At 40.9% G+C, this 24,192-nt stretch overlaps 1 protein-coding gene across 2 annotated transcripts in view; it reads right to left on the bottom strand.

Moving 5' to 3' along the window:
• Positions 1-24,192, bottom strand: part of LOC134357404 (fibrillin-2) — a 347,942-nt gene that overhangs the window by 31,524 nt on the left and 292,226 nt on the right. For both annotated transcript variants that reach the window (XM_063068953.1, XM_063068954.1), the window contains 10 exons: positions 23,858-23,986; positions 23,649-23,768; positions 23,140-23,265; positions 21,489-21,641; positions 20,304-20,369; positions 15,000-15,125; positions 14,101-14,220; positions 10,635-10,757; positions 6,837-6,968; positions 3,680-3,805 (listed from right to left, as the gene is read on the bottom strand). In XM_063068953.1, coding sequence (XP_062925023.1) covers positions 3,680-3,805; positions 6,837-6,968; positions 10,635-10,757; positions 14,101-14,220; positions 15,000-15,125; positions 20,304-20,369; positions 21,489-21,641; positions 23,140-23,265; positions 23,649-23,768; positions 23,858-23,986 — 1,221 coding nt within the window. The remainder of the gene's footprint in view (positions 1-3,679; positions 3,806-6,836; positions 6,969-10,634; positions 10,758-14,100; positions 14,221-14,999; positions 15,126-20,303; positions 20,370-21,488; positions 21,642-23,139; positions 23,266-23,648; positions 23,769-23,857; positions 23,987-24,192) is intronic.

Here is a 24,192-nt window from a genome sequence, read left to right as displayed (position 1 = left end):
GATTCTGTTTTTCCCACTCTTTTAGTTGTTTCCTTATTTTGTGCCAAAAAAAGGAAAATTTTGCTACATTTATCATTCTTATTGGCCTCACTCTCATTTCTTCATACTTGTTTCTAACTTCTATCAGGACTCTCCAAATAATTAAGTCATTTCATTTGTAACATTATATCTTTATTCTGCAGCTTTTTATTTATTGTTATTTTTAAGATTCTACCTTAATCTAAGTTTTGATTCCATGACTTTTCAGAATCCATAAGATCTTAAGGTGCTACCATTAATTTGAACTATTCCTCTTCCTATTTGGACCATTAATCAAATTGTGGGCAATAGTCTAAAGCACTGGTCCCCAACCACCGGGCCGCAAAACATGTGCTACCTGGCTGCGAGGAAACGATATGATTTGGCGATATGAGTCAGCTGCACCTTTCCTTATTCCCTGTCACACGCACTGTGGAGCTTAAATGCACGCGAGGTCATTACCCGCGCGTCATCCATGTCAGCGCGGGAAGGAGATCAACTCCTCGAGCTTGCAAATGATAGTGGGCTGAAAATTATGTTTGACATAACATCTCTGCTGGCATTCTGGATCAAAGTCAAGGCTAAATATCCTGAGATAGCCACGAAAGCACTGAAAACATTGCTTCCATTTCCAACATTTTTCTGTGAAGCGGGGTTTTCTGCAATGAATGCAACGAAAACTAAATTGCGAAATAGACTGGACATAAGGAACCCCCTTCGCGTATCGCTGTCTCCCATCACCCCTCAATAGGACCGTCTTGTTGCAGGGAAACAAGCCCAGGGCTCCCACTGATTCAGCGATATTGGTGTGTTGCAATGATTTTATATGTTCATACGGGGAAAATATGTGCTGTGTGTTTAATAACCAAACGTTACTTAAAATGTTATGATGCTATTGACTTACTTATATAATAACCATATAACAATTACAGCACGGAAACGGGCCATCTCTGCCCTTCTAGTCTGTGCCGAACGCTACTCTCACCTAGTCCCACTGACCTGCACTCAGCCCATAACCCTCCATTCCTTTCCTGTCGATATACATATCCAATTTCTCTTTAAATGAGGAATATTGAACCTGCTTCTGCCACTTCTACTGGAAGATCATTTAACACTTAATTCAAGCTCCCCTGTCCTACCCTGATAATTGATTGATCACTGTATTCATGCGAGGAAAATATACGCTGTGTGTTTAATATTAAATTCGCTAGATAACCCTTTTAGAAACAAAATTGAGTGTATTAGCCATTTATCACCTATATTCTGGTCATGATTAACATTCCCCCCACCCCCGGACAGAATCGCCAAAAATGATTTGCAGGGGGAAGAAAATCGGCAGGTATACGCATGCGCACTGGCGCCCGTGCAAGGCTTCATGGTCATTGTAGTTTTTTGGGGTAAACAAGGTATTTGACTGCTACTCTTGGCCATTGGCAAATCCCCCCCGCCCCCCTGGGTCGGCCGGTCCGCAAGAATATTGTCAATATTAAACCGGTCCGCAGTGCAAAAAAGGTTGGGGACCCCTGGTCTAAAGTAAGGCTTTCCCCGCATGAAGTAACGTGGAGGCTACAATGAGAAGACAGATTGCTTTTCTCCAGGTTGATGAAACCAGTAGTTCAAGTATCACTTTCCTTTTGCCCCATTATCCTCAAATTCCACAGTATCTTTGGTTCTCCTTGTAATAGTCCGTGCTACTTGCACACTGAATGTTACTTGGAAAATTCTATCATTGTATCAGAAAAAAAATTCCTCTTTAATTCTGATGTGAAACATAGGAAATAGGAGCAAAGTAGGCCTTACGGCCTCCTGAATCTGCTCTATCATTTCAAGAGGTTATGACTAAAGTTTTATCTCAGCGTTACTTTCTGCATGACTTGCATATGTCTTAATTCCCTTATTAGCTAAAACTTATCAATCCCTCTTGAAATCGTACTTCTATTCTATATTGACTGTCCTGTTGTATATACTATTTATTACAACTACTATAAATTGCACATTGCACATTTAGATGGAGATGTAATGATAAGATTTTCACTCCTCATGCATGTGAAGGATGTAAGATATAAAGTCGGTTCATTCAAACCTTACAGCAACTGAAACTCTAGGGCAGGGGTCCCAACCTTGAGTCCACGAATCCCTTGGTTAGTGGTAAGGCTCAATGGCAAAGAAAGAGTTGGGAAGTCCTGCTCGAGAGACTCTTAGGGGAAGAATTCAAAAGATTTTCTAGCCTCCAGATGAAGAAAGTTCTCATCTACGTCCTGGATGGTCAACACTTAATTCTGATAATGCGACTCCCATTCTTGCATATGTGACTCCCATCCTTGCATCCATCCTGTAAGAAATATATACCTGTATGTTTCCATGAGATTACATATATATATTTCTTCTAAACCTCAAGTGGGCGTAAGTTGGGTTTCCATCTCCTCATTGGACATAGCCACCACCCGCGGAATCACTGGTCGTCGTCATCATCATCAGATGCCATGCCAAGTTTGAGCTTTGACTGCCATGGCCCACACACTCCTGTTTCGGGTCAAGTGGATCAATTCACTGGTATTCATTTACAGTTCTCTGGCTGCTGTCTCTATCATTATTTGTCTTTGTCTTCCTCTTGCTTTCTTCCCTCAGTCTTTCCCATAATTACCGTGGATTCTAACTCCTCTTTGCTAATGACGTGTCCAATGAAGTTTACGTTGCCTTTTCATGATCTCATACTTTATTTCTCTTTTTGTGTATGCTCTGTTCATGACATCCTTGTTAAACTCTGGTAAATCTTTGTTATATTCCCTCTATCACAGGAATATATGGAACATGAACATACAGTATATGTGAAGGATATTTCATACAACACAAAAGGCCCTTCAGCTTATGGAATCTCTGCTCCTCAGAGAACCCATCAGTTCCACCCTTCCCCTTATTTCCTTGCAACCTATTTTCCCTCACCAGAGTAACTCCAGAGAAGCCCAGCGAAGAAGAAGTAAGTGAACTTGACAAATAATCTTTAAGATTTAGGAGAATGAGAGCTGATTCTAGACTGTCCATATCCCCTTGCAGCCTCTCTGCATCCTGCTCACATATCACACTGCCTCCCAGCTTTGTATCATCAGCCAATATGAATATACTGCATTTGGTTCCTCCATTCAAATTACTGTCAAAGATTGCAAGCAACTGGGACTCAAGTTAACAGGCAACCATTTATAGCCTCCCAATCTAAAAAGTGACCTCTTACAACCTAGTCTCTGTTTTCTGCCCATTAAGCAGACCTCAGTTCATGGCAGTGTCATGTGTTCTAACTGTGCTTAACAATCTTTATTTTCAGTCTAGGATGGTACAGCAGCTAGTATTGCCGTCTTGCAGCGCTATGCATCCAGGTTTGATTTTGACCTCAGGTGTTCTCTGAATGGTGTTTGCATGTCTTTTTTGTAATTCCATGGGTTTCTTCCCACGTCTCAGAGATATATTTGTAGGTTCATTGGTCACTGTAAATCATCCCTCATTTCGAAAGGAATCAAAGGGGAATTGTTGGGTACATGTGACATGGAATAAGTTGCAGGGGCAAGGGCAAATAAAGTGAGGAAGAATGAGACTGATGAGATTATTGCCCTGGACTGGTAGGTCAAATAGCCTCCTCCTTGCTGTTACAAGTATAAATTAGACTTACCAATGCACTCTGTGCCTGATGGTGTTGCTTGGAATCCTTCACTACAGTCACATTTGTAACTACCAACAATGTTTACACAGCGTCCATTTTCACAGATGCCTGGTTTGCTCCTGCACTCATTGTCATCTAGAATGAAGCAAGATTCAAGGCAAATCAAATATTAAAGAAAGCGCAACAAACCTTAACAAAACTACTTTTGATTCTTTCCCCTCTCGACAAGATCGCACTGAGTTACTTTGGATCTTCTGATTAAGTTCTGAGGCCAGGCTTTGTTAGTACATAAGAGCGGGAATCATACTGCATGGGAATAACAAAATTATACTAACATATTCCTACGGAATTCCCGTCTGCTCTTAGCTTTGTCAGTTGTAAAGGCAGTATGTGAAGTAGATATTTTATTAAAATAGCAAAGTAATATATTTTTAGTCACTGAAATCTTTAGTTTAAAAATATATATTCTTTTAAAATCTTCTGAGGTTTGTCTAAAAAATCACTGATAAAACTAACAGGAATTAGCGTGCAGAATTTATATTTTTATACAATTACAGCAGGTGGCTTTTGAAATAGATTAAAAAAAGACCATTTCTACTCGTTTCTGAGGTGAACTGATCAGTGGTAAGACAGAACCGAAAAATTCCAGAATAATACAACAGATAAGCTCATGGAAGCTAGGGAATTCAGGGTACAAACCAGTGTCCGGGTACACATTAATATTACGAAAGAAGAAGTGTTGTCTGTCGAGAACCGCATAAGTCAGAGGGTGGTACATAGTTCCCTGAATGTGGCAACACAGGTAGACAAAATGGTGATGAAGCCATATGGCATGCTTTCCTTCATCAGATGACGCACTGTGTATAAGAGTTGGGACTACATGCTACAGCTGTGCAAGACATTAATGAGACCATACCTGGAATATTATGTGCTGTTCTGATCACATATAGGAAGGATGTGTTTAAGTAAAGAGGGTGCCGAAAAGGTTTACAAGGATGTTGCTGGGTATGGAGTGTCTGAGTGACAAGGAGAGGTTGGATTAGTTTGAACTGTTTTCGCTGGAGTGAAGGAGGCTGAGAAATGACCTTACGTGATTGCTCTCCGTCGGTTGGATTTGATCATGGATATTGTGTCCTAGCTGTCTATGTGATACGAAAGCCAGTACACAATCCGGGGCAGTATGATATGGAGGGCAAGCTGTTGCCCATTCAGCAGGCTCCCCCTTTCTATGCAGCTGATGAATCCAAAGGAATGGCAGAGACCAATAACAGTTTGGCACCAGTGGCTTTGCAGGAATTGCCAGTCAGCATTGAACTCAACTGAACTTAGGGACTCCAGCTCCGGAATTTTTCCCAGGGCTTACTCCCGAAGTCTTCAAATGAGTAAGTATAAGTGCAAGGCAGCGGTGGTTGAGATCAAATTTTTCCTTCTCCGAGATGAGCTGCCAACCAAGCCTCATTTATCCAAACTAAACCTTATAGAGGATTATAAAATCATGAAGGGGGGCGGATAGATAAGTTGGATGATCATAGCTTTGTTATCAGGGTAGGAATTCTAAAACCAGAGGGCATAGGTTTAAGGCAAGAGTAAAAAGAATAAAAAGGTACCTGAGGGCAATTTGTTTGGGTGGTAAGTAGACGGTATGAGCTGCCAGGAAAAGTGGTAAAGGCATGTACACTAACAGCGTTTGGAAGTCATTTGGCAGGTTTATGGATAGGAAAGTTTTAGAGGCATATGGGCCAAATGCAGGCAAAAACGACTGGCTCAGGAAGGCACCTTGGTTGGCATGGATGATTTGGAATGATAGGCCTGTTTCCATGCAATATATCTCTATGACTCTATATTAAAGACGGAGGCTGAAAATGGGAAGAAAAATTAAATAAAAAGTTGTGATTATACCAAAGCAAATATGACTTTGCCAAAACAATAATTGAGGTACAATGTGATCTCATCTGTAAATGCTACTAGTAGTAATCTTGATTTAGTTTTTGCATTATAGAGAGCAAATGTTTAAGTATCTTGAATAAAATTATTTTAAAATTACAGAAAATGCACAATTTAAGCAAAGACTCTTCTATTAACATCATAGTTCTAATCTTACCCTGGATCTTAACCTCCCAATGAAAAAAAATCCACTTTCCCATTAGACTTCTCTTCAGAGTGACCCATAATTCGAAATTTACCTGTCTGCACAGGAGCTTTTGCACACAATGCTGATTTATTGCCTACAATGATGTAGGTTACTGCAGTATGATGATAGTGGGTGCATAAGGTAGGCGTCGAGATGTTAGACAATTTCCACATTTGTCTATTTTATCTCATATTGGCGAGTTTCCACAGCTTGGGAAACCAGAGATTTAAGAGGAGCGACAACAACTAAAAACACATTCACATACGTATCTGTTGCTCAAGGCGATGCATAAGCCTTTCCTTTCCTCAGACCAACATATTCCAAGCATCAGTCTCACACTGCTTCACAGCCAGGAGATCAGAAGCAGCTTTGACTAAATGTTCATGTCTCTTAACTGAATACAGCAGCAGTCCCAGGGGCACTGAAGGCTGAGGGAGGAAAGATAATTTCTCAAAGTGACAGGGGAGAGTAATGGAGGGCAAAGGTACTTGGTTGCAAATGAGATGAAAGAAATTGGTGCATATATGGCACAAGGTTTCTCTTTGAGGCTCAATTGTACTAGCTAGGATTGAAAACAGCTGGTTATGATCAGGGCACGGTGAAAAAAGGCAAGATTAGATATGTAAATGAATTGCTTTACTTTAGTTCCCTCAAGGCAGAGGAAGTTACAATCAAGTAAATCCGGGCATGTAGGTTTGGCACACCTGTTTGAAGTGAGTGAGTTACACCATTCATGATCTAATGCCCGGGAGTTAACAGCTTTCATCTAACTTCAAACAGTGACGATCCTGCAGTGTCACACAAGATTTTCTCTATTGCTCCCTTACTTGGTCTGAGAACTCAGAGAATTCTCATTATTTTTTGGGCACTTATCTTGGCTAAAAGGACTCTCTCTAACTGTGCTGTAAGCCATGCAGGGCTATTCATTTCCCGTTGTGGTGAAGTCTCCTGAGAATCGGTGTTCGTAAGACTACACAAGGTGACATAGTTCAATCACATTTTAACTCTTTTATAGGTAGTCACAAAGCATTTTACCCATGCAACCATCTTCATCAGGCCTACGGACCATTCCTGGTGGGCAGATACACATGAAGGTACCAATCAGGTTTTTACAAAGCATGCCTCTAGATTCACAGTCATGGAGTTCCTGAGCACATTCATCAAGGTCTGTGATGAAACACAAAGCAGAAAGCCAATTTACATAAAGGGCCAAAATAAAGAGAAGATCTGTATATTCCTATCAGGATTACCTCTGCTGTCTGAAATTGCAACAGGCACGTTACCTTCAAAATTAAAAGCAGAAAAATCAAGACAGCATATTAAAACAATAACTGTTGAAATAATACTCAAGAATATTCACAATCGATACTTGCTGTTGATTGAGAGCAGTTTTTAGAGCTGCTTTGCTACCATTTTTGTTGATAGGTTCAGAAAATTAGCAGTTAGAAATTCCTGTCATTTTCAAGGATATATGGACTGCGTGACATATTGGAGGTGCAAGAGTGACATGAAACACTTCGAACCAAATGACAGGATTACTTTTAAATCCCATGTAACTACAATACAGATAAAAGGCGAGTGCAGAAACAGGCAAAATCATGGATATTTTGCACATAAGAAAAGGCCATGGCATCAATAAGTTAGCTCTTTTATTGTAACAATATGTCAGCCATCTACTTTTCCTAGCATAGAACTCAATGGTTTTTTTTTTGGTGCACTTGGAGCTATGACGTGGTGGCCATAACAGAGACTTGGATGACTCAGGGTCAGGAATGGTTACTTTAAGTGCAGGGTTTTAGATGTTTCAGAAAGGACAGGGAAGGAGGCAAAAGAGGTGGGGGCATGGCACTGTTGATTAGAGATAGTGTCATGGCTGTAGAAAAGGTGGACGTCATGGAGGGTTTGTCTACGGAGTCTCTGTGGGTGGAGGTTAGGAATAGGAAGGGGGTCAATAAATTTACTGGGCGCTTTTTATAGGCTGCCCAATATTAACAGGGATATCGAGGAGCAGATAGGGAAACAGATCCTGGAAAGGTGTAATAATAACAGAGTTGTCGTGATGGGAGATTTTACTTTCCCAAATATCGATTGGCATCTCCCTAGAGCAAGGGATTTAGATGGGGTGGAGTTTGTTAGGCGTGTTCAGCAAGGTTTCTTGACACAATATATAGATTAGCCTACAAGAGGAGAGACTGTACTTGATTTGGTATTGGGAAATGAACCTGGTCAGGTGTCAGATCTCTCAGTGGGAGAGCATTTTGGAGGTAGTGATCATAATTCTATCTCCTTTACAATAGCATTGGAGATAGATAGGAACAGACAAGTTAGAAAAATGTTTAATTGGAGTAAGAGGAATTATGAGGCTATCAGGCAAGAAATTGGAAGCTTAAATTGGGAACAGATGTTCTCATGGAAAAGTATGGAAGAAATGTGGCAAATGTTCAGGGGATATTAGTGTGGAGTTCTGCACAGGTACATTCCAATGAGACAGGGAAGTTATGGTAGGGTACAGGAACTGTGGTGTACAAAGGCTCTAATAAATCCAGTCAAGAAGAAAAGGAAAGCTTACAAAAGGTTCAGAGAGCTAGGTAATGTTAGAGATCAAGAAGATTATAAGGCTAACAGGAAGGAGCTTAAGAAGGAAATTAGGAGAGCCAGAAGGGGCCATGAGAAGGCCTTGATGGGCAGGATTAAGGAAAACCCCAAGGCATTCTACAAGCATGTGAAGAGCAAGAGGATAATTCATGAAAGAATAGGACCTATCAAGTGAGACTGTGGGAAAGTGTGTATGGAACCGGAGGAAATAGCAGAGGTACTTAATGAATACTTTACTCCAGTATTCACTATGGAAAAGGATCTTGGTGATTGTAGTGATGACTTGCAGCAGACTGAAAAGCTTGAGCATATGGATATTAAGAATGAGGACGTGCTGGAACTTTTGGAAAGCATCAAGTTGGATAAGTCGCCGGGACCGGATGAGATGTACCCCAGGCTACTGTGGGAGGTGAGGGAGGAGATTGCTGAGCCTCTGGAGATTCTTTGCATCATCAATGTGGACAGGAGAGGCTTCGAAGAATTGTAGAGTTGCGGATGTTGTTCCTTTATTCACGAAAGGGATTAGAGATAGCCCAGGACATTATAGACCAGTGAGTCTTACTTCAGTGGTTGGTAAGTTGATAGAGAAGATCCTGACAGACAGGATTTAGGAACATTTGGAGAGGTATAATATGATTAGGAATAGTCAGCATGGCTTTGTGAAAGGCAGGTCATGCCTTACGAGCCTGACTGAATTTTTTGAGGGTGTGACTAAACACATTGATGAAGGAAGAGCAGTAGATGTAGTGTATATGGATTTCAACAAGGCATTTGATAAGGTACACTATGCAAGGCTTATTGAGAAAGTAAGGAGGCATGGGATCCAAGGGGACATTGCTTTGTGGATCCAGAACTGGCTTGCCCACAGAAGGCAAAGAGTGGTTGTAGACGGGTTATATTCTGCATGGAGGTCGGTGACCAGTTGTGTGCCTGAGAGATCTGTTCTGGAACCCCTACTCTTCGTGATTTATATAAATGACCTGGATGAGGAAGTGGAGGGATGGGTTAGTAAGTTTTCTGATGATATAAAGTCTGGAGGTGTTGTGGGTAGTGTGGAGGACTGTCAGAGATTACAGTGGGACATTGATAGGATGCAAAACTGGGCTGAGAAGTGGCAGATGGAGTTCAACCCAGATAAGTGTGAAGTGGTTCATTTTGGTAGGTCAAAAATGATGGCAGAATATAGTATTAATGGTAAGACTCTTGGCAGTGTGGAGGATCAGAGGGATCTTGGGGTCCGAGTCCATAGGACGCTCAAAGCAGCGGCGCAGGTTGACTCTGTGGTTAAGAAAGCATACGGTGTATTGGCCTTCATCAATCGTGGAATTGAATTCAGGAGCTGAGAGGTAATGTTGCAGCTATATAGGACCCTGGTCAGACCCCACTTGGAGTACTGTGCTCAGTTCTGGTTGCCTCACTACAGGAAGGATGTGGAAGCCATAGAAAGGGCGTAGAGGAAATTTGCAAGGATGTTGCCTGGATTGGGGAGCATGCCTTATGAAAACAGGTTGAGTGAACTCGGCCTTTTCTCCTTGGAGCGACGGAGGATGAGAGGTGACCTGATAGAGGTGTATAAGATGATGAGAGGCATTGATCATGTGGATAGTCAGAGGCTTTTTCCCAGGGCTGAAATGGTTGCCACAAGAGGACACAGGTTTAAGGTGCTGGGGAGTAGGTACAGAGGAGATGTCAGGGGTAAGTTTTTTACTCAGAGAGTGGTGAGTGTGTGGAATGGGCCGCCGGCAACTTTGGTGGAGGCAGATACAATAGGGTCTTTTAAGAGAGTTTTGGATAGGTAGATGGAGCTTTGGAAAATAGAGGGCAATGGGTAAGCCTAGTAATTTCTAAGGTTGGGCCATGTTCAACACATCTTTGTGGGCCAAAGGGCCTGTATTGTGCTGTAGGTTTTCTATGTTTCTATGCTTATGTCCTTCAACTGTATTCATATTCACTTTGGCTGCTTTACTGTCAAATCCATTTGACACAGTGACAAATTTGATATATGAATTCACCTTTTTCTTTGGTAATCCACTATCTGTGCAGTAATAGTACTTTTCTGTCAGAAAGTTTATTAATTTGTGTATATTATGTGACGACCCATGCACTGACAGCCAAAGCTGTAGTTGGTGATGCAGGATTCAGAGACATGTTCTGGTTGTCACCTCCTGTAAAAGTCTCAAATGTTTTTCAATTTGCAAAAGGTTAGAACTGGCACTGCTCGCGATCAATTGACCTCACCTCTGCACATCTTCCCATCTTCCCTTAAAGCGTAACCAGCGGGGCATGTACATTCAAAAGAACCAAAGGTGTTGACACAGCGAAATGCACAGAGCAGTGGGTTCAAGGCACATTCATTTATATCTGAAAAGTAAAAATGTTAGAAGTTAGGGTGCCACTTAAGTATCATCCTTTTTTTTGACTACTCCTGCACTAGTCCCAAAGTGGTCAGTATCACACACTGTTCACACTCAATCTGAAAACAAACGAAGTGACCGACAGAAAAAAATCATAAAGAATGAGAGCTTCTCATATCGATTGGGAATGGATGAGGGACTTTAATATGGCTGAGTACATGGGATTCAGGTGGAAATGGGTTAACAAAAGAAGAGTTATGTGAAGATTAACCCCAATCATAGGATCTAAATACCAAACATATCAAGAACATGGCATCAGTCTGTCAACATCATAGTTTAATTGATATGGAATAAGAAGGCAAACAGTCTAGAAACAGAAGGTGAACAGCTCTTTAGAAGGTGGAAACTTCTCCTAAAACCTGGAGCAATATACGTGAATGGATACTTCCAGCTCAAGTTGGGGAGGCTGCAGATTTTGGGAACAGACAAGGTCCTTAATTGTACTTTCCTTACGGAAAACAAAAGCTTTCACCTGGTTAGGGACATAGCCACTTTATAGAGCTCCCAATGCCTAGGGATCTCATCCCCATTTTCTGCTAAAGCCAGGTCAGGAGTGCACTGCACCAGATCAAAAGCAAAGTGTATCAGGTTTATTTTCAAGGTGAAAATGAGCAAAGGCAAAGGTCAGAGACAAAGGATTCAATCTGTTGAGTTAAGTTTTGTAGTGAGGAATCAACAAACTGGATCCCATTGCTGCTTTTTCTTCAATGCAATACATTTTAAAATTGACTTTTCTCTCAATGGGTCGTGCCTCTCTGAAATTCAACCAGACATTTCCAGTTGTGATTCGTTGTTGCTCGATGAATGACAAACAGGCCACTGTTTCTTATGAGCTACTGTCTAGAACAACAAAAATGTATAAGGCTGGAAGTCACTTAGGTAACCCTAATGTCTACTTACTGTCCTTCAGGAAAAATCATTTCCAAATCCTTGTACACCCCTCCCCCTTTCATGGATCTTACCATTAATTCCTGATCATCAATTGAAGACCGAGTTTACAAAAACATTCTTTAAGAAAATATTTGGTAGGGCTCAAAGCCCAAAGATTAGGGCATCACTTAATTTATAATAATTGACTCTGAACAAAATAGTTCTTGGTGAGCCACATTATACATCCTTTCCGTCAAATCCTAAATTTTAGGCTCTAAATGTCCACAATTCTAATTGGAAAATCTTGCCTCCTATCTCCTCTTCTCTTATTTGTGTGCTGTATTTAGCCTTTTGCTGAATCTATCTGAAAGAATATAGAACCAAGCAGTAGAGCTACTCAAAACAAAGTATCTCTTCTACATGAATGCCATTGCTGCCTTCTGCTTGGACCCACAAGTGTTCCACAGCTGGATCAGCATCTACAAGCAGTCTGAACTAAACTTGATCATCTGTGTACTGACTGTGTGGACTGAAGGACTTGAGCTTTCAGGGTAAGCTTGGTTAGTTTTCCCTGGAGGGAAGGAAGCTGAAGCTACATGATGGAAGTATATAGAATTAAGACAGGAATAGATTGGCTAGATTAGCTAGTATCTATTTCCCATGGTCAGGGTGTCTAAAACTACACAGCATAGGTTTAAGGCGAAAGGAATGGGATTTAAAGGGGATCCGTGGACAATTTTTTTCAGTCAAACAGTAGTTGGTACTTGGAATGACTTGCTGGAGAAAGTGGAGGCAGAAACAGTAACAAGAGCCATCTTGACAGGTACCTGAGTGAGCAAGGCGTGGAGACATAAGGAATTAATGCAGGTAAGTGGCTTTAGTATAACAAGTCATGGGGGTCGACACAGATAAAGTGGTGAAAGATCTTGCATCTAAACTGTACTGCTTTATCACTCAGACGCAAGTCAACCATAGTCAATGAGGTAGTTGTTTGCACTTAATATCACAGAGGTCTGAGGAAAAGGAGACAGTGGATCCTGTGGGGTTGTTGCTCGATAAGGCTGTCAAAACCCTTTCGCAGAATGCCTCATCATTAGAATTCTCAAACAATCAAAAAACTTGCTTGACAAGAAGAACCCTCACAGTCAGATCCTCCATGTGTAGCTGGAGTCTGAATCTCACTTCATGTTGACCTCAAGGTAGCTGTGGTAAGGATAAGATGTTCTTCCACTTCCTTGTGTACTGTGAGTTGCAAAGAGTCTGACTAGGGGTGTAGTGGTCTTTGCCCAGATTCTTCCCAAGCAGCTGATTAACATAGGACTCCTTGCTCTACAGGCTGCTCCCAGGGAAGCATTAGGAGATATTAGGCACCAGGTGGTGTTGTGATTAGTACAATGCTATCATATTTTGGGGCATCAGAGTTCAGAGTTCAATTCTGGCGCCACCTGTAAGAACTTTGTATGTTCTCCCCGTGACCACGTGGGCCTCCTTTGGGTGCTCCAGTTTCTTCCCACAGCCCAAAGATGTTCTAGTTAATAGGTTAATTGATCACTGTAAATTGTCCTATGATTAGGCTAATGTTAAATAGGTGGCTCGTTGGGCCGGAAAGGTCTATTCTGCGCTGCATCTCTGAACTTTTTGACCCAGCAGAATGTTTTGGTATTTGCTCATGTCTATTTTGTATGCTAGAATTGTAAACTCATTAAGGAATGGCCTTTTCACTTCTACAAAATGGCAGTGTAAAAGTTAAAACATCAAACAGTAAAATAACAAAATTCAAATACAAGCTATATTTATGGCAGTAATTTCAAAAGTATCTGCATTGTAGGGAAATATTATTTGACTTCCTCATTGAAATTGGAAGCCTGATGTTGAATTTACTGCAGCTGCATAAGTTTCTCATTGGTCCAGAAATCCAACGGTGAAAGGGAAATGGGAAGTGCTGAAGTAATGTGGGTAATTAGTTTTCAAGGGCTTCTTTATAGCTCAGCCTTCAGTCCGAGGACGAGTAGGACAGCAAACCATTAAACATATCAGTGACTGTCTAACATACTGTGATTCATTGGGTAGGAGTGAGGAAAATTTAAAGATCAAAGAGCCAAAATGTCTGTGCAATTGACTGGTAAAAAAGTAATTTCCACAGGCTCCGGGAATATCTTTTAGAAACAAATTTTGAATTTGAACACCAGCAAAAATCAGTTTCCTCTTGCATCCCATCTCTTAATTTTGGCAACATACATCAAAGTTGCTGGTGAACGCAGCAGGCCAAGCAGCATCTATAGGAAGAGGCGCAGTCGACGTTTCAGGCCGACTTTTATGGAGATCAATGTGCTACCACAACAAATATTGCAAAAGCAGAAAATCATGGCCAAATTTACAAATGGTAGCTTTCAAATTGTATAATGATCAATAGGAGTTACCTTCACAAGTCATCATTGGACCTGGTTCAAATCCTTCGTCACAGCTGCATTCAAATCCACCAATCACATTAGTGCAAGTGCCATTTCCACAGGGGTTACCAATGGAACATTCATCAGTGTCTGTTATGAAATAGCAAAAGTTACCAGATTTGACTTGTGCTGTTTTCAACTATTGTGTACTGCAACATTAAACTATTATAAATTAACATTCTGAATATTTATAGATAATGTACACAAACAAATTTGAGCATGTTCAAGATTTGTGGAAAATAATATATGTCGGGTGGCAGAGTGGAGATATGTCTCTACCAAAGGAGGTGTAAGGCGCCCCTTCCCTCCGATAGCCTGCAGGTCATCCTTGGGAAAGGTGAGCACCTGTTAGCCCACCCCCCCCCCCACCACCGATCAGGGTCACGTGAAGCCACAGGAGCAGGTGGCGGATAGTCATATGAGCAGCTGGTGCATATCACAATTGCTGGTTATGTGTCCACTGACGCCAGATGGACAATTTCTGAAGAGTATTGATAATGGCTGGGTGGGGCCACCCGTCTTGTAAAAACACCCCCCAGAAGAAGGCAATGGCAAACCACTTCTGTAGAAAAATTTGCCATGAACAATCATGGTCATGGAAGGACCTTGATGGCTTACATTATACAACACAGCACATATCAAATGAATAAATATTAAAGTACAACAGTAGTTAACATTTTGAAGTTAATTTGCACTATTAAGAAAATGTGTGGTACAGATACACACTGCCCAGGTTTCCTTTGCACTGAGTTCAATAGAATGGAAATAAGGTTGGAGTATAAGTGGGAAGCAAATCAATTTTCACCACCAAAATCTAACCCACTATTATTTTATTATTTCCCCTAAATGACCAATAACAGTTTCCCTACCAGCACAGTTAACTCCACTGTAGTCCAGGCTATATCCCATAGGGCACTCGCATCGGAATGATCCATCTGTGTTGATACAATGTCCATTTGAACATATTCCAGGGTTTTCAAAGCATTCATTAACGTCTGTATTGCAGAAAAAAGAACATTTTTCAGTAAATCAACTGCTATGAATAAATTAAACTTCATTCTAAGTACAGGTACATCAGATCAAATCACAGTATCCATCCAATAAATTCAAATGATAATGTACCTTTATTAATTGATTCCTCTTTCAGAGATGCAGACATTGCTACCAAGGCCAGCAGTATCTGACCAAGTCATTATGGAGCATGATTTGGTTATGGGCTTATATGAATATGTCATGTCAGTATGAAATGCTGTAATACGATGAGTAATTAAGTGAAGGCAATGGCAAACCACTTCTGCAGAAAAATTTGCCAAGAACAATGAGTAACTATGTAAAAGAACCACTGGGTGTTTTGCAAATGTAAACATCGTAAGCACCATGCACCAGTGATGGAAGTTGGTACAAATCCAACAGGCTGCTTTGCCCTGGATGGAGTCCTGAATTTTATGATTTAGAGCTATGCTCATCTAGACAAATGGACAATGTTCCATCACACTGCTGATTTGTGCTATGTAGATACTTCAAAGGCTTTGAGTATCCAGAAATGAATTATTTATTGCAGGAAATCCAGTCTTCTGATCCTATAACCACAGTATGGCTGATATAGTTGTGTTTCTAGATTAACAGGTATTTCCAAAATATTGATGGTGGGAGACCAGCAATTGTCGTACCTCTGAACCTCAAGAGTACGAGTAATTATACTCTTGTTGAAGATGGTATTTGCCTTGTCTAAATGTTGTCCAGATCTTGTTGCAGGCAAATAAGGGATATATTTGACAAGGAGTTGCAATGTTTCCCTAGAATCATGATAGAGCCTATATTTACCATAATCTGTTTTTTTGCTGATTGGCTGCTGAAGTAAGTGTTTATGGGTGCACTGATTTACTGTTTTTCAACCCACAATTGACCATGCTAATTAGACCAACTCCTGTATACATTTCAGTTTATCAGCCTTCATTTTGAAACTTGCAAATGATATACAACTGCAAGAACAATAAATAGGGTGGAGGTTAGTGGCAGATTTCCAACAGACAAATTACAGACTAGAGGAAGGGATGGATAGGTTGTCAATGAAATTTAATGCTACAGAGAGACAATAAACACATTTTGGTAACATTAAAATCCACAGTGTACAATATAAATGGTATAGAAAGAAAATTACTAAAATGCAAGCAGAAGTGACTAGTTATGTTTATAACAGAGTGACTGGAAAAGCTAGGCTTGTATAGAAAAGTTTGAGAGAAGATTTGTAGTGTTCCAAACTATGATGGTTTAATCAAAACTAAATAAATTATAACAGTTGCCACTGGCAAAAGGGTTGAGAGCCAAAGAATGCACATTTATTTACAATGATTAGCAGAAAGATGATGAAATGATACAAGGAAAAACTGTTAAGTCAAATTACACATATTCTTGAATTCATTACCTTAAAGGATGGTTGAAGCAGTTTCAATCACCCATTAAAAAGAAGGTAATAATGATGAGAAACCTCTTTCTGTGCTGAGATGATTCTCTAATTTTTACATTTCATTTGCTCTGGTCAGAAAGCAGTAGGTGATTCAAGTGTATAACTTCCAAAAGACTATAGTTTTATATTGTATTCTTCTTAGGAAACACCTTAAGATTGAGGATGACTTTCTTTCACTCCAGTTTTGTGATTTCGGAGGTGATTGATGAAATCAATGTTGAAATTGAAAACTCTTCCATAAAAAGCTGTAGTGGGGATGAAGTTAAAACTGTAATGATATCTAGCTATAAGCATATTAAGCTGGCACACGAAGAGTAATGCACAGCTGTATGGAGCTTTTATTTATTTTTCTTTTACTTTATAGAAATTGCTGATAGAGCATAATGATTCTCACAAGAAATTGTTTATCTTAGTGAATAATTGAGGAATTTGGTTATGATTACTCAGACTACTCCTGAGACCAGGATCATGGATGGTGCCAAGAACAGTTTCCTGAGATAACCATTGATCATCTCTATAGAGTCCCTGGCAGGCAGAACGGTGTGAAATTCATTGCTTTATTAATACTCTCGATGACTTATTATTTTATTAATTGCTTTTCAATCCCTTTCTGTCCTACATTTTCATAAATATATTTTATAACCGCATACTGTTGAATGTTCTTTCAACATCAATGATCCAGATCCTTGAAATCTGCTCAGTTACAAATGCTGCAGAGCTGTCTAACAGTGGGTTGTGGGCGACATTGCGTGCTCCTCTTGCACAGCTTTCTAGGTGCTCCAGACTCCAGGTTCTTAATATCATCTGAATGCTTTTTCTCCACTCTGAGACGTCATAGTCCAGAGATTCCCAGGAGTCATTGGGGATGTTATTTAAATGCATGTCTTTCTTAATTTAAGATAGTTTGAAACATCTACTGCAGTGTTCATAATCATTGAGCATTACAGCACAGAAGCCTTTCAGCCCATGCCAAATTGCTGTTCTGCCTAGCCCATTAACCTGCACCTGGATCATGTCTGTCCAAAGCCCTCCCATTCATGTACTTTTTGCTGTTTGCATGCCACAGCGGCCACACCCCGGGCAACGGCTTCGACAAGCCAGCTAAACCAGCTGAGGGTAGCCGATGGGTCTCAAACCCTCGGTGAGATAGGGAGTTGTCTATCCCAGAATGTGAAGACAGACTCCGGCGGATTGAGCGGACGAGACCAATGGAAGGTCCAACGGTCAAGAAGGCGGTCTCTGCAAGCGTCGTGGAACGTGTAGAGCAGGACAAGACACAGAAGACGTCCTGGTCATCCACTGCGCCTAGTCCCATCTCCAGCTGTCTCGACTCTGTCTTGCCACTGGATCCAGATGGGAGTTGGGAAAAGAGAGTGAGGCTGACGCTGCGCAACTCTCCCTCACTTAAATCCAAATCACGTGCTAGTCTCGACACCATCATAATGGTGTGGAGGTCCTCATCGACGATGGACGAACAAAAATTCATGTACTAATCTAAACTTCTCTTAAATGTCACCATCGAACCTGCATCCACTACTTCTGCTGGCAACTCATTCCACACTCATGCTGCCCTTTGAGTGAAGAAATTTCTTTTAAATATTTCACCTTTCATTCTTAACCTATGATCTTTTGTTCGTAATTCAAGATTGTTTATTGTCATTTCCAGTACACAAGTGTAAAGGAGAACAAAATAATTGTTATTCCGTATCCAGAGCCTCAAATAAAAACACAATAAGATAAAGAACACAATAATGAAAAAAAAAACACGATAAATATAAATACATAAGATAGCTCATAGACATAAACAAGAGAAAATATGCAGATACTGGAAATCCAAGCAACACACACAAAATGCTGGAGGAATACTGCAGGCCAGGCAGCATCTACGGAAAAAGGTAGGGTCAACATTTCGGGCACAGACCCTTCCGCAAGAAGGCATACATGCTGCCTGGTCTGCTGAGTTCCTCCACATTTTGTGTGTGTAGCTTAATAACACAGACTGTACGTACATAAAGTGATGCTGGGTCTGTACATAAGGTGACTCTGACAGGTAATGATATAGTCGTGGTGGTGGGTGGAGGTGTTGATCAGCTTTACTGCTTGGGATAAGTAAGTGGTTTTGACTCTGGTGGTCCTGGCATGGATATCACGTAGCCTCTTTCCTGATGGGGTGGGACAAGCAGTCCATGTGCAAGGTGGGTGGAATCCTTCATGATATTACTGGCCTTTTCTACCCTTCTGCATACATGCACTTGATGGCAAGTAGGCTGATGCCGGTGATGCACCGGACAGTTTCGGTTACCTGTTGTAGAGCCCTCCTGTATGCTGCAGTGCAGCTTCTGTACCAAGCAGTGATGCAGCATGTTAGGATGCTCTCTACTGTGGATCTGTGAGTGTTGATGTGCCTAGTTCAGCTCTCTTTAGCTTCTCAGAAAGCAGAGGTGTTGGTGAGCTTTCTTGATTGTGTAGGATGTGTTCGGGGACCATGATACTTTATGCGAGATATACACTCCCAGGAGTTTGAAACAGCTTGCAGTTTCCACTGCTGTGCCTCTGACGTAAGGGGGGGGGGGGCCGTGTGTGTGCGCATGGTGCGAGTTCCCCTAAAGTCGATAACCGTTTCATTTGTCTTGCTGACATTGAGGAGATGGTTATTTGCCTAGCACCAGGCCTCAGGCTCTTCCACCTCCTCTTTGCAGGCCGGCTCTTTGTTGGTGACGAGCTCCACCACTGTTGTGACAATGGTGAACTTGACAACGTGATTACTCGGGTGTTTGGCCGTGTCGTCACGTGTGAGCAGAGTGTATAGCAGCGGGCTCAGCACACAGCCCTGGGGGGGGGGGGGACCCATGTTGAAGATGATGGGAAGGGGCGGATTGGTTGTGTATCCTATCTGAGCCTGTTGGTTAGGACGACCAACACACATTTGCACGGTGGTGTATTTCGACCGAGGAGTAGGAGTTTATTCACAAAGGTCTGTGCAACAGTAGTGTTGAATGCTGAAATGAAATCCAGAAACAGCAATCTGACATAAGTGTCCTTGTTTTATAGGTGTGTCAGGGCCAGGTGCACAGCAGATGTTATGACATAGAGCAGTTCTGTCGGTAAGCACATTGGTGAGTGTCCAGTGTGGCAGGAATGGAGGTTTTGATGTGTACCATCACCAGCCATTGAAATTACTTCAGGATGATTGGTATCAAGTAATCCACTACTTGCATTACTTGTATCACAGGGTCATAAAGAGTCATCACTGATCAAGTAATTATCGATCTATGTTCCCAGATTGCTCTGTTTTACCACACTCCTCAGTGTCCTACTGTTCATGGTATAAGTCCTACCCTGGTTTGTTCTCTCAAAGTGCAACATCAAACACTTGACCGCATCAGATTCCACCTGCCATCTTTCGGCCCATTTTTCCAGCTGGCACAGATCCTACCGCAAGCTTTGATAGCCTTCCTTCCTGTCCACTACAGCCCAGTCTTGGTGTCATCTGCAAATCTGCTGATCCAGTTTACCATATCATCACCGAACAATTAATATGGATGAGAAACACCAATGGAACCAACACCAATCCTTGTTGCATGCCAGTAGTCACAGATATCCAGTCAGAGGCAGGCATCTACTACCACTCTCTGGCTTTATCCCTAAGGCAACCTTGCAAATATGTTGATAAATAAACATTGCAGTAACATTCAGCTTTTCTCACCTTCACGCGTCTCTCCAAAGCCAGGGATAGTCCCATGACCATATGGACACAGATCCAGGAAAGCAACTGTAAAAGAGGTTACATTTATTTCACAACTGATTGATATCAATTTACATCTTGAGCTCTCAATGGCGGCTAAGGACTTAATGGTTCAAGTGAAGCAAGAAGGAGAAATCAGTTAAGGCACAATAAGAGGAGAACGGAATTCTGAAGAAAGGCATTTAAGGTTGGGAATGAGTTAAAAGAAGTAACAAGCACTTGAAGTTGGGTGAGGTAGAAACAGACAGTTAAGACAGGCAGGAAGGAACAGGATGGCCCCAGGCCAGCAAGATATATAGAAAATCAGAGCATGTGGTGGAGGGTTTAGGGAGTGTTGATTGATACAGGACAATAGGCAGATAGTACTTAAAAGGGGTGTATTTCACTCATTTGCTTGCCTCTCAAAACAGTGCTAAAGGACTAAGATCATGTCTTCCTTGTAGTGCCACATAACAGATGCCCCAGGATAACAGCCCAAATTTCCCTTCATTTTATAATAGGAGGGCTGCACCAGTAATAGCATTATCCCTTTCTGCAGCTGATGCAAATGCATCAAATGGTAACTTGCAACTGGAAGGAAAGTTAATAATTGCCTCGATTTGACATGGAATACACATAATTTTGGATTGCCTACTGTTGAAAAATATAAAGTGTTGTGTGAATTGATTTTTAGGTAACATTATTTTCTTTGCAGGACTGACATCTAAATAACATCTAAATCAGTAGGATCTTCTCTTGATGTGGTATTCTGTTATTAATGTTCACAATCTAGTTACAAAATTTAATTAGCAAGGGAACATGATACAGTACAGAGGAGAGTTGCACCAATGATCATCAAGGAATGCATTGCAGGCAAAGATGAGATCAAGCAGTACTAAGTTTACAGTGTTTTCCCAGAATTTCATCAGAAGCCTCAGAATGCCTTGCCATTCACACATGCTGTCATTCTCAAGGTGCCCAATTTATTTTTAAAGGCAGAAGAAATTAAGGGAAAGCTCATCAATATGTAGGTGGAAAATGGCAATTGCAGTGCATGAAGTTAAACAAACCACAAGTTGGTCCCTATAGAATTGCTACCACAGTTAATGTTATCTAAAGGTAAAGGTTGAACTGGGCAAGGTCCAATATTAAGCCTAAGTACATTACCTTCACCATCTTTAGGGCAGAGTTCACATGGATCTCCCCATCCCTCTCCTGGCATCTTACTGCAACAGCACTTTGCTTTAGTTGTGTTGAAAGGTTTTGCCACCGAACACTTTCCATTGTCAAATTTGGTGAAGCAGAAGCTTTCACGTGTATCTGGGAAGTCAAATTAGACCAACATAACCTTCACAATAGACTTACAACAAGGCAGTTTGCAAACATCTAGTGCAATATTAAACACTGTCTTCTCAAAACATAAAAACAATTGGTCTCTATTTCTAAAATTTGTATTTAGATTAGCTGCAGCAAGTTCACTGAATTTCAAGAAAAAATGGTTAAAGATGATTTTGTAGAGTTTCTCTATCAATATAGTAGGCAATTTGGAAAAACTCCATGGAAATTCAGGACTCAATGCAAATCATTTATTTTAATCTAATTTTCAACAGTTTTCTAACAAAATCACTCCTCAGTTTTACGCATGACCAAATCTCTATTTGTTTCTAAGATTCAGAATTAGCTTGCCAACAGAAAGCAAAAGGTGATAGTAGATGAAGTGTATTCTGCCAGCAGGTTTGCGACCAGTGGTGTTCTGCAGGGTCTCCTGCTCTTTGTGATTTTTATAAGTTACTTAGATGAGGAAGTGGAAGGGTGGGTTAAAAAGTTTCCAGATGAAATAACGAAGGTTGGTGGAATTGTGGATAGTGTAGAGGGTTGTTGTAGGTTGCAACAGGACATTATCAGGTTGTAGAACTGGGCGGAGAAGAGGCAGATGGAGTTCAATCCAGTAATGTCTGAAGTGATGATCTTTGGGAGGTCGAATGATAGCAGAGTACAAGTTTAGTGGCGGAGTCTTAGTAATGGAGAGGAACAGATGGATATTAGGGCCTAAATCCAATGTTGCCATGCAAGTTGATAGGGTGTTTAAAAAGGGTATATGGTGCGTGGGCTTTGTTAGTTGGGTGATTGAGTTCAAGATCTGCGAGGTAAAGTTGCAGCTGTATAAAACTCTGGTTAGACCACACTTCAATTATGGTGTTCACTTCTGGTCATCTCATGATAGGAAGGATCTGGAAGCTTTAGAGAGGGTGCAGAGTAAATTTACAATAATGCTGCCTTGATAGAGAATGTGTCCCATGAGGAAAGGTTGAGCAAGCTAGGGCTTTTCATTTTGGAATGAAGGAGGAGAGGAGACTAGATTGAAGTGTATAACGTAAAAGACAGAGATAGAGTGGGTAGCCAGCACCTTTTTCCCAGGGTGGCAATCGCTAATATGATAGGACACACTTTTAGGTGATTGGAGGAAAGTATAGGGAGGATGTCAGAGGTAGTTTTCTCCCCTCCACCGCCCCCCAGAGAGTGGTAAGTGCCTAGAACACACGGGCAGGGGTGGTGATAGAGACAGATATATTAGGGACATTCAAGAGACTCTTAGATGGGCATATGGATGAAAGAAAAATTGGAGGGCTATTTGGGAGGGAAGAGTTAGATTGACCTTGGAGCACATTAAATAGTCGGCAAAACTTCATGGGCCATAGGGCCTGTACTGTGCTGTACTAAGTTCTAATACACAAAAGAGAACGCACAAACTGAACACATACCTTTAGCACCCACAGAAATATCCAAATGAGCATAATGGAAACAAATGCCAACTTACCAAAGCATCTACGCCCATTCTCCGAGAGGATAAAGCCTGGACGGCAAACACATTGGAAACTGCCAGCAGTATTCACACAATCACCAAACTGACAGATATTAGGATCTTCTTCACATTCATTTATATCTACAGAACAGGGAAAGTTATTTTACTAAATAAGAGTAACATTACAGATAGTATTATGTGAATTAGTGGATAGCTTTAGATAAGGTCAGCAATATGGAGGGCACAGGTTCCGAAAAAAAAACCATTCAATGCTACAACCTTCAATAGACATTCATTCAGTGTATATCTTTGTAATGTTAATGAAATATATTGTCAAAATTGGCAATTCTCATCAAAAGTTTTTATAATTATACAGGTCAATTGAATATTTGTAACAGTTCACTTCATGCATTTTTCATTTCCAGCATTTGAAACAGTTCAAAGGTACATAGATTCATAAACTTAAGTAGTTGTATATAAGCCTTATCATTTATAAAATGTAGGAAGCATAGTATTATCCTCACCTATACAGTTTTCACTCTGCACTTCATATCCTGATGGGCAGATACATCTGTATGCACCATCGAGGTTCTGGCAGGTTCCAGGAGCACATGATGTAGGAGACAACACACATTCATTGATATCTTTCCAGAAAATAAGCAGAAATGTATTTGTAAGCCATGTGCAGAATAATATTTCTCAAAATGAGTGTAAGTCAATAATGGATACTCACCCATACAGTTCTTCCTGTCAGGTGTAAGCTCGTAGCCTTCCTGACATAGACACTGGAAGGAGCCAATGCTATTAAAACATTGCCCATTTCTACAGACTTGGCCAAACAGGGTGGTACATTCATCGGTATCTGTGTGAGTGATGGGAAATACTTTCAATGAAAATAGTGTGCATTCTCTCTTATTTATCAAATAGCTTTCTTACCATAGTTTATTATTTGTTTGAGAATAAAAAGTGAAGTAAAAGTCCAATGTTGGAACACTGGAGTTCCAAGTAGAAGAGGTACAACAAATTTGCTAACTGGAAATGTAAATATAAAATTCTTAGCATGGCATC

The sequence above is a fragment of the Mobula hypostoma genome, chromosome 16 (assembly GCF_963921235.1).
Source record: "Mobula hypostoma chromosome 16, sMobHyp1.1, whole genome shotgun sequence".
Taxonomy (NCBI): domain Eukaryota; kingdom Metazoa; phylum Chordata; class Chondrichthyes; order Myliobatiformes; family Myliobatidae; genus Mobula; species Mobula hypostoma.
This window is presented reverse-complemented; position numbering and strand designations above follow the sequence as displayed.